Source organism: Neoarius graeffei, chromosome 11, assembly GCF_027579695.1.
Source record: "Neoarius graeffei isolate fNeoGra1 chromosome 11, fNeoGra1.pri, whole genome shotgun sequence".
Taxonomy (NCBI): Eukaryota; Metazoa; Chordata; class Actinopteri; order Siluriformes; family Ariidae; genus Neoarius; species Neoarius graeffei.
This window is the reverse complement of record NC_083579.1, coordinates 79964446-79978165: the sequence shown is the minus strand read 5'-3', so window position 1 is coordinate 79978165 and position 13720 is coordinate 79964446. Positions and strand designations below refer to the sequence as shown.

Genomic DNA, 13720 nt, shown 5'->3' with positions numbered 1-13720 from the left:
CCGAAACGATAAACAATTTTATCAGATTCACCTGAATCCGTTGCCGTGTGGACAGGGCCTCAGTCACTCATCTCCAGGTTTTGGGGTTCGATCCTGAGCTCAGGTTACTGTCTGTAATGTCATTCCCGTGTCCTCGGAGCTGGGGATGAGTTCTTTCCTGGCATCCACATCCTCGAGACACGTTCCAGATCCATAGCACGCCTGACCAGAATAAAGTGCTCACTGAAGATTAGTGAATGATGAAGATTCAGTTATTTATTAACGTTTGGTCTAACTGGCAGGCAGCAGGTTTGCTTGTCTTTGCTTTTGCTTTGGAGGTGAAAGTCACAAGGAACACTCGTTTTCTTCGCCAGCTCTCCATGTTGGACAGTTGTACGGTACTGGGGTTTTTTTTTGTTTGTTTTTTGTTTTGTTTTTTTAAAGCATGACATCACTTTACTTGGAGGCTTTTCTGAGAGGTTGAACTTTTGAAAGCTGTCTGACAGCTGCACTTTTTAAACCAACAGAATGACGTGTGAAGTATGAGTTGGAGGTTGAGAAAGAAGAAACTCGTCTTGGTGAAAACATTTAACAGCTTCAGGGAAAAGCTGACTCTTTGGATATTTAATTCTTCTGAGGTAAACACTCTGTTTGGGGTTCTGAGAGATTTTTAATAGTGTATTAATAACATGCCGTACCCCACAGTTCTGTCAAAACATCATAAAAGTCCAGCTTTGCAGATGATATCGTACAAATGCACATCCAGAGAGAGAGAGAGAGAGAGAGAGACAGAGAGAGATCAGTGAATGTGGTTGTTTTCAGTGAGTGATTCATTCCATCACGATGCTTATGGGCTTGTCTGTCTGTCTACATCTGTCTCTATGTATCTGTATATCCATCTCTGTGAGTCTGCCTATCTGTCTGTTTATATTATTCTATCCACGTTCACTGGACATGAGCAATCGCGCGCTCTGATTGGCTACTACTAGGCTATCAGCTCATATAACGCGTGTTGCTGAACCAACCGAGGATGAAATAAAAACTCTACTCGAAAACAAAACCCCAAAAAATACAAAAAAAACTCAATAAAATATGGAATAAAAATATTTGATTGTAAGAATATATCTTTTTTAAAAATTATTCTTCAAGAATTATCATATCGCATTTTTCACAAATTGCTCCTGTGATTTCGCCGGTTTGTTTACATTCGAAGCGGAAATGATTGTCAGTGTGTGGCAGTGGGGGCGTGGTCAAGCGTTGGTCTGTGACCAGAGGGCGGAGTCAGGGAAGGTAAGTGGCAGAATCACTACACCTGAGGTGAATTAACCTGTTTGTGTGTCTTCCCAGCAACCGCGCCCTATATAAGGAGGGAGAGAGCAGAGGAAGTGAGCTCTCCCGAACCAGATGACTGGTGTGTGTGTGTGTGTGTGTGTGTGTGTGTGTGTGTGTGTGTATGCGTGTGGCTGGGAGAGTGTATGTTTGCGACTGTAAAGTGCAAATAAAAAGAGTTTTTGGAACTCAGTTCTGGCCTGCTGTACTTCTGTGCTCCACCCACCCGCTCTGACCTCTACAGTGGTGCCGAAACGCCTGTCGGTCTTCCTGTTGCGCCAGCACCAGGGCCTCGAACCGTTGTTCTTGCTCCTTCCGGAGGGCGAGCAGCGCCTGGTGCTGGCTCCGTTGGGCCGTGGTGAGGGCGTGGATCAGGTCTGCGAAGGTGGAGGACTCCATGGGGCTGTTCTCCTCTGTGCTCGGCTCCCGGGTTTCGGCACCACTGTAGAGGTCAGAGCGGGTGGGTGGAGCACAGAAGTACGGCAGGCCAGAACTGAGTTCCAAAAACTCTTTTTATTTGCACGTTACAGTCGCAAACATACACTCTCCCAGCCACATGCATACACACACACATCAGTCATCTGGTTCGGGAGAGCTCACTTCCTCTGCTCTCTCTCCTTATATAGGGCGCGGTTGCTGGGAAGACACACACAGGTTAATTCACCTCAGGTGTAGTGATTCCCTGACTCCGCCCTCTGGTCACAGACCGACACTTGACCACGCCCCCACTGCCACACAGGTTTTGTATCAAGTTTTTATTTATCGAATTTGCAAAAAATAAAAATGCTCCGTTTCTCAAAATCCAGTGAACGTGGATAAAATAAAATAGTTATTCCACTCAATCTCATCGTACATGGATTACAGACAACTATCAGCTCGTACGACTCAATTTCGTGGAATAACTGTTAAATATCTACATCTGTGTCCAACTATCTGTCTGTCTCTCTCTCTCTCTCTCTCTCTCTGTCTGTCTGCCTATCTGTCTTCCTGTCTCTCTACATCTGTATGTATCGCTCTGTCTATTTACATCTGTATCTGTCTCTATATCTGCTTGCCTGTCTATCTCCATCTGTGTCTATTTCCATCTATGTCTGTCTGTCTATCTATGTACAGCTGTGTCGATCTCGCTCTCTCTGTCTGTCTATTTATCTGTCTGTCCGTCTGCAGAACCAAACACATCCAACTCTGTCCTTATTCTTTTCCTGCATCGTGTGCAGTACTGTAGGTACCAACATGTACAGTTCACCAGTAACATTCATGGTTTTGTGCCGTTTCCACTGCGAGACAGGAGACCCCTGAAAACTCTGCCCTTTTTTTTTTCTTTTTCTCTCAGCAGAAGTGGCCATCACCCTGAACACAAATACAGTTCACTGAAGGGGAGGATGTGAAGCAACACTTTTCCTTCTGAAGCATTTCTTTTTCTCTCTGCACTGATTGTGTGTGAGCGCTGAGCTGTGAGATCAAGACCCATGGGTTTTTATTAAAGCAGTAGAAGCTGAGTGCAGGGCCGGGGTCTCTGCTGGGAACGTGCTGCTTTTCATTTATTTACTTCCTATTGATTGATATTCTCTCAGGATTTTTGGGATAAAATTATTGCGCCGTGTGTGTGTGTTAACAGCATTGGCACCAGTATTGAGGGAATCAGAGGAGATTTTTCTTCGGAATGCATCAGAAATGAGTCGTGCACAACACTGAGGCATCGTTGGATTCATTACTGTATTTCGTCCATTACTTCTGTTTCTTTGGTTGTGTTTCTTTGGTGGTTCTGTTGTGTATTTGTTCTCTCCACAGTGATGTATTTTGAGCTCCGAGTTCCTGCTGTGGTTTTAATATCAGTAAACTGGTGGTGGGTTTTGTTTCCCATAACCGTTGTCTGAGGTGTGGTTCCGCTGCTCTTTTTTCTGCTCTTTGTTGATTGTGAAATCTAATGTACAGTGTATAAAACACGGCTGGGGGGGGGTTTGCTTGATTAACCAACGAAGCAAAATTTTTAGAAATGTGAGTCAAACCCTGTGTCTGAAATCACTCACTACTCCCTCTATAGTGGACTAATATAGTGAGGTCACCATTTTGTAGCGCCATCCGAATGTACAGTGAGAATTATTACACCCTATACTGTATAGTGGACTCATAGTATCCCACAATGCACTGTGAAAAGTAGTGAACAACCGATGGTCGCTAACCAAGCAATATATCCCATCATGCACTGCGGTTGTGCTGAAAGAAAAGCGTGTTGGGGTGAACGGACGGAGGAAGAAACACGTTATAAACGGACGTTCAAGTCCAATTAAAAATAGTAAGAGAATAGAAAAAAAGCTAAAATAGAAAAAGACATAAAATACAAGAATAAAAGTTAGAGTGCAGAGCGAGGAATTAATCAAAAGCCTCAAGTTTGATTTAATAAAACGCAGCGGCAAAGAAGAAAGAAAGGATTCAGCCTTGAGTTAAAAGAAGTGAAAGATGCAGCAGACACGCAGTACTTTTGTATTTATTAATGTGTGAAATGTGCGCAGTATAAATATGGATTCATCACAAAAACACATGCGTGTGTTTATTATTTTGAAAACCCACCAGCCGACTGATCCGGCATGTTTTCATTGTGCGACAGTAATGACGTAAATAACGGCGTTATTTAGTGTCCGGAAGTGTTTATACTGTACATTTTACCAGTGAGCTCATCGTATAGTCCTCTATATAGAATTCCCTAGATAGTGAGTAGGGAGTAGTGAACGAGTGAGTGATTTCGGACACAGCCCAAGTCAAAACAAATTATTACTCAATGAAAGATAAGTGTGTTGAGAAACCAGCTGCAGATCTCCAAACACACGTACCGTACACACAGTGGCTGTAATTCAAAGCAACTCGTTATGTCTGGATCTCCATCACTATCAGCATCTCCACCAACTGATTAGAATCAACCTTATTATCACGGTCAGTGGTCCAGTGTGGACTTGAAGGCGAACGTTTGGAACAAGCACACAGCGTGGAGTCGGTGGTTTTTTGTTTTTGAGCTCCAAAGAGCTTTATCAGTGACAGGAAAATGGAGGCTAGAACTATTAATGGTGCAAATGTTTGTGTCCCCCCCTCGCTAATACAAATAACCTGGAAAATATGTTGAATGTTTGTTTTTAAATGGGTACGTGGCTGAGAACATGCGTTTGGATAACTGCAGTCCAATACAAGTTTACAAGAGCTCCTTGCTGATAGTTAAACTATTCCACAAAATCGAGTCGTACGCGAGCTGATAGCGGACGAGGCACGTAGCACTGAGTCGTCTATAATCCATGTACGATGAGATTGAGCGGAATCATTGTTTTATTCTATCCACATTCTCTGGATATTTTTTTTTTTTTTTTTTTGGTTTAGGTTTTTGATAAGTCACCAAGAAATAAACATTATCCTACCGGATCTCACAACACTGTGACTGTAAACAAACTAATTTGATATGATTTGAGAGACATCGGATTGTCAACGAGCTCACTCTTTGGTTTAGTTACACGGCGTGCTGATGTCACACGTTGCCGTAACTGCTATCTTAAGAAGTAGATCGGACGGAACGTCCTTATAAGGTCCCTCGAGTCTAAAGTCCTGCTTTCTGAGACACCGGTCTGTTACAGGAGCAAGGCAACGAGGCAGCAGCCTTCTGTTTCAAGCACAACCATAGAGATTTTCTGCTTTCTGTCGCAGGAAGATGATGTCATCAAAGAGATCAACATCACACACGTGGTCAAGGAGGGCTCGGAGAAGGCGGACCCCTCGCAGTTCGAGCTGCTCAAGGTGCTGGGACAGGGCTCCTTCGGAAAGGTGAGCAGACACACGGATACATGGAGATCTCACTCACACACACTTGTAACCCTGCTGTATTATGTTTGCAGAGAGCACACACATTCTAACGCTAACCTCTGCGATGATCTGTGATGCACTAGAAACTGTCACAAAGCAGTTTGTGTTGTTGTTTTTTTTATTATTTAACACCTTTACACCTCTGCATTTTATGCAATTATCCAATCAGCCAATCACACATTAGCAGCACAACATGTAATATCATACAGATACGGGTCAAGAGCTTCAGTTAATGTTAGTTTTAAACATCTGCTTGATCATGGCTGGGCTGTTGGTGCCAGCTGGGCTGTTTTGAGTATTTCAGAAACTGCTGATCTCATTTTCACACGTTACATTCTCTAGAGTTCTAACACACACACACACACACACACACACACACACACACACACACACACACACCGCCCAGTGAGTGGCACATCTGTAGGTGGAAACGCCTTGATGCTCAGAGATTAGAGGAGAACAGTGAGACCAGTTCAAGCTGACAGGAAGGCTATAGTAACTCTCTACAACCACAATGAAGAGAAAAGAATGTAGAGCACAGCAGAACATAAGGGTTACAACAGCAGAAGAGAACATCAGGTTCCACATCTGTCCACCAAGAACAGGAGCAGACAGTGGGGACGGGCTCACCCCAACCGGACAGCTGAAGATTGTAAAAAGTCCAGTTCAGTAGCGTGTTGATGGACATGATTGAGAGAGAGAATGAAGATGGTATCACCTTTCTCTTTTTTAGCTCAGTGGCTGTAGGGCGATGAGCTGTTGCCATCACGCGGCGTCCGTCTGTCCGGATGTCCACAGTTCACAAAAATCACTCCTCCTCCCTGAGTTCTCGATGGATTTTGATTGATTGTTCTCATGAAGAACAACTGAGCAAATTATAAACGAGTGGTTTCTCATGGTACGGCTGTGTGAGCTACTGCATCGCTGACGCTCTGGTCTTTCTTTCTTTCCTTCTGGAGGAAATTTTAAAAAAGCCTTTACTGAATTGTTTCAGGTGTTTCTGGTGCGGAAGGTGACCCCACCTGACAATAATCAGCTCTATGCCATGAAGGTTCTCAAGAAGGCAACACTTAAAGGTACACACATGCATGGCACACACACACACACACACACACACACACACACTTGCTTCTGATGAAACATTTTCCCACACTGAAACACACAAACACAACACGTGCATATGCAGACACTGACACTTCCCTGTACACACACACACACACACACACCCTCTGTGCAAGGATGTTCAGTGAGGGCTGTAACTGCATTCACGTCTTCAGGTTGTTTACTTAAAAGTAAGTAGTGGTTAACCATGTGTGCGGTTTTGGTCTCTGCAGTGAGCACTGAACCTCCTTAACCTCATTCTTCATCTGTTTTCCTCTTTGTTTTCTTCATTAATTTTTCTTTTCTTCTTTCTGTTGCTTGCAAGATTGTTCTTTCACTCGTTCCTGCTTCTTTGCTCATTGCACTCAGCACATGTGGTTCAGCTGCAGCTCTGCCCACACACACACACACACACACACGCGCGCGCGCACACGGACGGATGGACGGACGGGCGTTTAACTTCCAGTGACTGAGAACATTTTCTGCTTTTCAGTAATAAAGTTTAATGCTTCACTGTGTGTTGATAGTTTCGTAGAAACTGCAGCAGATGAAAACACTGAACACACTGCGACCTTCAGGGGAAAAAAACCCCAGTACAGTACGCCATATCATTTTATTATAGACTTCTATCATTCTGTTTAATTATCCACAGCTAATTTTGTCACTGATTTTTACACCTCACTCGATTTTCCTTTTCTTGCCCCTCTAAAGTAAAGATACTTCATGCACTTCATATACTTTTTGTTTATCTGTTTATATTTGATGTGACTCAGATTTTGACAGTTATCTAATTATATGCGATATATCATTTACTATACGTGCTGTGTTCATTCATTTCTAATTAATTGGACTTTTAGTGCATAATTTAAAGATAATACTGTGTATACAGAACCAGACAAAAGTTTAGATGCACCTTTTAATTCAGTGTTCTTTTTTTTTTAATTAATTAAGTCACATCATCTCTTAAAGTAATGATGGATGTCGTTTCTCTTTACTTAGTTGTTCGGTTCTTGACGTAATGTGGATTACTACAGTTGAGGTGTTGAATAGGAATATTTTTACTGTATTTTTATTATTTATTGTTTGATCTCAAACGCATGAAGAAGGTAAGAAACTCGTCCACTAATTACCTTTTGACGAGACACAGCTGTTTATTGAAAAGTATTCCAGGTGACGACCTCATGAAGCTGATTAAGATAATGACGATAGTGTGTAAAGCGTCATCAAGGGAAATTCCATAGTGTTTTATAGCGCTGATGTCTTCAGTTTTGTTCTACAACGTAGAAAACAGTCAAAATACAGAAAATCCTATGAATGAGTCGAGTAGGGGTGTACAAACTTTTGACTGGTACTGTATAATTACATAGAGAATGTTACACGGTTACGTGAAAATATGAAGTTTATATTCGAGTGGTGAACATATTCACACGCGAGTGAAGTGAACGAGTAAAAAATATTTTCAACATGAACATAAACTTCACATCTTCATGCAACTGTGTAATGTTCTTTATATTATATGGACACCTCCACACACACAAAAGTTAATCAAAAGAAATTTAATTTTGAACCGGTTCACCATTTTGACAACGCACGTCTAGTCAGCGGGAAAACACTGGAGTGAAATATTGGGAATTATCCATACGGGACACTTTTTCGATGGAATAAAAACGTCTTCTATTCCCTTCTAGCGGGTTTCATTCATTTGGTTTAATAGCATGCGATATTGTCAGCATATCGCTTATCCTACGTGTATTACTGTATGTCACTCTACCCAGTGGAGAATGAGCATTGAATATGGTTTACGATATTGCACGGTTGTCAAGACATGACGTCACACGTCAGAGACATAAAACTTCCACGCTAGCGAGTGAGTTTGTAAAGAAACATGGCCGCCAGGTTTGCGTCGTTAAAGGTCCCATGGCATGAAATTTTCACTTTCTGAGGTTTTTTAACGTTAAAATGAGTTCCTCTGACCTTCTTAAGTCACCCCAGTGGCTAGAAATTTCATAATGTGTAAACCAAACTATGCCCAACATTTGAGAATGGCGCGTCAAAACGGCGCGTTGATAAACTCTTCCGTTTACTACGTCAGCAAGGGAGATGATCCCCACGCCCCCCCTCTGGATTCCCACCCACTGTATGGATTGCCCCGCCCAGTTGTAGTGAGGAGACCATAGAGGACACAACAACATGGCATCACCTAAGCGAGCGAAACATGGAAATTGCGCTGTACATGGATGTGACAACACAGAAAAGAGTCTGTTTTTACTGCCGACGGGAGAGCCCCTGAAGACGCAGTGGCTTCATTTTATTTACTCCAATAATACGCCGTCGAGTCTACCTAAGACGGTGTATGTTTGTCGGAAGCATTTTCCTGAGGAATGTTTCCACGACTTGGGACAGTACAGGGCAGGTTTTGCACATCAACTGTCACTGAAGCCTGGGTCCGTACCAAGCATCCCTGCCGCATCAGCAACAAACACCGAACAAGTAAGTGTATAACTGGTCGTTTTGCCGTGTTTTAAAATCGGTGCGTTAGCCTAGCAATGGCTACATTAGCTGTGCAGCTAACCGCTTCCTGCAGTTAGCCAGGTAATCTGCGCTACAAAACTAAAGAGCATGCAGCATGCTCTGTTAAACTGAGTTTAGTCTGGAAATTGACTGTAACTTATGAGCTTATGTTTGACTATTGCTCCGCAATGCATGTCTTCTGTTGGATAAGCGCTATGTTGCTGTAGTTGCTGCTTCTATCCTCTTTGGTTATGGAGTGCGTGTTCAAGCCTAGGGTATTATACGTTCGTAAACTACCACTCTGAACACTCTCACTCTCTGTTCTCTGTGTCACGTTGAGTTTACGAAAGGAGTCCGAGGGAGAACGGGGTTTTGTCTTAGCAGCGTGGCTACAGGCGCTGATAGCAGCGAGTATGTGTGCGCGCAGCTTGGTCAAGCCCCTCCCCCTCCCCCCATGGCCCGCCCCCACCCTCTACCCTTCCCCGCCTCCTGCTTCTCATTAGCAAAACGACGCACTGGAAATAGCAATGAAATGGGGCTTTCTCCCAGGAGGCTATATTTACGTGCCGAGGGTTCATTTCTAGAAAGGCTGCGGATATAACATCCGGAAACCTCCACGAGCCCGTTTAAAGCATCAACAAACCACCATGCCATGGGACCTTTAAATACGGAAGATTTTGAGAGAATTTTGAAAGAGAAAGACACGTTGAACACACGAAAGGAATGTGTATGTATTATAATAATAATATTGTCTGGCTTTTGTCGTGGTCTATCAGATATATTCCATTCAGCTACTCGTCTCTGACTCGTTCAGTATCATGCTCGCTGAATGGAATATTATTTAAATGTCACTCAGATCCGTGATGTATTTCATTTGAAAAATGTGTTTTTCAACACGAGAAGATAAATGTCATGTCTTCGAGTCAACATGTGATTTTCTTTTTATTGTATCGACACATTCACAAACAAAAAGTCCCCAAATTTATCAAAACAATTCATCAATTTCCTCACAAGTGACAGATAGAGATTTGCGTCATGGTTTTGGTTCTCCATGTCCCGGATGGAGCTCAGCTGTAAAATACAACTGGCGTATTTCACACTAAAACACTCACGTCTATATAATGAATTTAAAAAATATGATGTATTTATTCAAAGCCCTTTACTGCATGGAGTGGGCTAATAGGTTTTTTTTTTTTAAAAAAGATGTTAAGCTACTTTAAAGTAAAACCTGGACTTTCATATATAAATTTCATTTTCTTCAAATGTGTAAAAACGATGAAAGTTCAAATTATATTCCCTCTTCTGCTTACTGTTCCAGTCAGTTAAATACACTGCTAGTTTCTGTAGCTATCCATCACTCGTGCCTCATTTGGTTTGGCCGTTTAAGTTCAGTAAACTGAAATGACGAACTTGATTTTTGTCACTTTGCTAAAAACCAATTCCTGGCCGTGTCCATCTCCCTCTTCCTGCACACATGACTGCAAACTCGATCGTGTTCAATCCAATCCTGTCATGATTCATTGAAGCTTTTCATGATTTGTAGCAAGAGAACGCTTATAAAGAGAGTTTTTTTTTTTCAGTCTGCAGCAACACCCTGTGTTACAGCGTTCACTCTGAATAATAACTCCATTACTGTTACTCAGAACTAGAAACCGTGAAACGGTATCGGGGACAAAATCACTTCAGGGGGCTGGATGTTAACTAGTGAGAAGGTAGCGCTGGTGACGGAACAGTTATTTCTCTGATAAACATACAGACGTCTGGAAAAACCCAGTGTGTGTGTGACTGGCTGACTTCTGGTAGAGAGCCAAAAAAAAGAAATGTATTTTACCAAAACAGTGTGCACATGCTTTTTCTTTATTTTTGTTTCTAGTTCTGGGGATTTTTTTTCCCTTTCTTACCCTCATCCTCACGGTACGTGGGGGAAAAATAAACGTGGGTCCTTTTCCAGGCGAGTTTGTAACAGTTCCAGTTGGTGTCCACTTTTATTAGCTCATCCGTCCATAAGGCCATGTCCGTGGCGTCCGTCATCCACAATTCGGTTAAATCGCATCTCCTCCGTCAGTTCTCCATGGATTTTCGTTATGATTGGTTTGTTTGAAAGAACTTCTCATTCTGCACAAAGCTTGGTCGTTGTTTTGTCAAGTTTTTTGCTAACGAGTTACTAATTAGGCCAAATTTTCCAGGCCTCTCACTAGAATTGTATCTCCTCTCTGATTTCCCATCCAATTCCAGTTCTGGTTGATGTTTTGGGTCGATCTTCTCTTGAAGAACAAAACGTGGTCATGTGTTTGTTGATTTTCCTGTTGTAAACAATTTGTGTACAACTTTTGTTTATTTTCAGTTAAATCGTGTCTCCTGCCTCCATCAGTTCTCACTGGATCTCAGTTCTGATTGTTTTATTTGAAAGAACTCGACCTTCTGTACAACACTCGGTCATTGTATTGTCATTTTTTTTCTAACAAATTAGTCATTAGGTCACTTAACACATTATCCTCTGACTAGAATTGTATCTCCTCTCTCATTTACCATGCGAATTCAGTTCTGATCGATGTTTTGGGTCGATCTTCCCTCGGGAAACAAAATTTAGTCCTTTGTTGATGTTCCTGTTGGTCCTCTCTCACATCGTCACATTTCAGTTCTGCATGATGTTTTGGTCATTATGGTTGTTTTGATGGAAGTCCAGATGATCCACTATGCCCTTGACGTTCTGGTTTTTATTATTTCCCCAACAGTAGAAATTCTTTCTAAATGTTCTAGTACTACAAATCATGAAACGCTTCACTGAATCATGAAAGGATTTGAGTAAATAAGATCTAGTTATATTTTAGATTCTTCATAGTAGCCAGCGTTTACCTTGATGACGTTTTGCACACTCTTGGCTTTCTCTTAACCAGCTTCATGAGGTCGTCACCTGGCACGCTTTTTCAACAATCTTGAAGGAGTTCCCATGCATGTTGAGCTCTTGTTGGCTGCTTTTCTTTCACTCGGCGGTCCAGTTCACCCCAAACCATCTCACCTAGGTTTGGGTTGAGTGATTGTGGAGGTCAGGTCATCTGATGCAGTGCTGCTTCACTCTCCTTCTGGGTTAAACAACCCGTACACAGCCTGGAGGTGTGTTTTGGGTCATTGTCCTGTTGAAAAACTAATGATGGTCCCTCTAAGCATAAAACCGATGGGATGGCATGTCGCTGCAGAATGCTGTGGTAGTGATGTGGGTTAAATGTGTCTTCAGGTTTGAATAAATTGCCAACAGAGTCACCAGCAAAGCACTTTGACACCATCACACCACCTCTGCCAAGCTTCACAGTGGGAACCACACATGCAGATACATCCATTCCCCTTTTCTGCATCTCACAAAGACACAACTGATGGAACCAAAAATCTCAAATTTGGACTCATCAGACCAAAGTATAGATTTCCACTGGTCAAATGGCCTTATGTTTCTTGGCCCAAGCAATTCTCTTCTTCTTCTTGGTCTCCCTCAGTCACAGTTTCTTTTCAGCGATTTGACCATGAAGGCCTGATTCACACAGTCTCCTCTGAACAGTTGATGTTGAGATGTGTCTGCTGCTTGAACTCTGTGAAGTGTTCATGTAGGCTCTAATCTGAGGTGCTGTTAATTGGCGAATTCTGAGGCTGGGAACTCCTAATGAACTTGTCCTCTGGAGGGAAGTCTTGGTCTTCCTTTCCTGGGATGGTCCTTATGAAAGCCAGTTTCTCAGAGGGTTTGATGGCTTTTACAGCTGCACTTAAAGATGTGTTCAAAGTTCTTGCAGCTTTCTAGATTGACTGACCTTCATGTCTTAAAGTATTGATGGATGTTTCTCTTTACTTAGTTGTTCAGTTCTTAACATAACATGGATTACTGCAGTTGTGCTGTTGAATAGGGCTATTTACTGTATTTTAATTTTTTTCCTATTTACTGTTTAATCTCAAACACATTAAGAAGGCAAGAAATTGCACTAATTAACTTTTGACTAGGCACAGCTGTTAATTGAAAAGCATTCCAGGTAACGACCTCATGAAGCTGGTTAAGATGATGCCAATAGTGTGCAAAGCGTCATCAAGGGAAACGCTGGATACACTGAAGGGTGTTTTTTTTTTTTAACACCTTTTTTTGTTTATTACATAATTCCAGATGTTATTTCAAAGTGTTGATGTCAATGTAGAAAATAGACAAAATACAGAAAACCCTATGAATGAGTAGGGATGCACAAACTTTTGACTTTGTGTATGTATATAAAAGCAATATTTGGCGTTCATCTTATCCGGAGATCATTGGTTCAAATCCTGATGATGCCACAGCCACATGTGACTGGGAGCCCAAGGGAGCAAAACTGGCCTGTGCTCTCGGGAAGGGAGGCGTGGCTTAATCGCTCTCCCCTGTCAATTACTGCAACGCTAGCCAATTTTGGGCATGTGTGAGCTCATGCATATGGATGTGGGGTGGATAGCACTTTCCTCCGAGTGTGTTACACCACACCCTAGCTTTGCACAAGTTTGAGAAGATGCAGTCAGCTGGTGTTGCATGCCTCAGAGGAAGCACATGAGCCTTCGCGCTCCCTGATTGGTAGTGGTCATGTGATCAGGGAGACCTGTGATTGGGGAGCAGTATCATCTTTAAGGTCATGCTGTTGACCTGAATATCAGCATGGCTGTGATTGGGTCGCTGCAGCCTCATGCCGTAACTATTCACAGCCATGTTGATATCAAGTACAACAGCACAATCTTGAGTGTGATATTACTTTTATACAACAGTTTGATAAACAAGACATGAATATTGAGTAACAGTTATTCCACGAAATCGAGTCGTACATAAGCTGATGGCCAACGAGGCGCGTAGCACCAAGTTGTCTATAATCCATGTGTGATGAGATTGAGTGGAATAACTGTTTTATTCTATCCACATTCACTGGATTTTTGAGAAACGGAGTATTTTTATTTTTTGAAAATT

The 13720-nt window shown here is 42.3% G+C and overlaps 1 protein-coding gene across 4 annotated transcripts in view; it reads left to right on the top strand.

Moving 5' to 3' along the window:
* The window catches only part of rps6ka1 (ribosomal protein S6 kinase a, polypeptide 1), a 195540-nt gene that overhangs the window by 132978 nt on the left and 48842 nt on the right, over positions 1-13720 (top strand). For all 4 annotated transcript variants that reach the window (XM_060934764.1, XM_060934765.1, XM_060934766.1 and 1 more), the window contains 2 exons: positions 4996-5112; positions 6146-6227. In XM_060934764.1, the coding sequence (XP_060790747.1) occupies positions 4996-5112; positions 6146-6227 (199 nt within the window). The remainder of the gene's footprint in view (positions 1-4995; positions 5113-6145; positions 6228-13720) is intronic.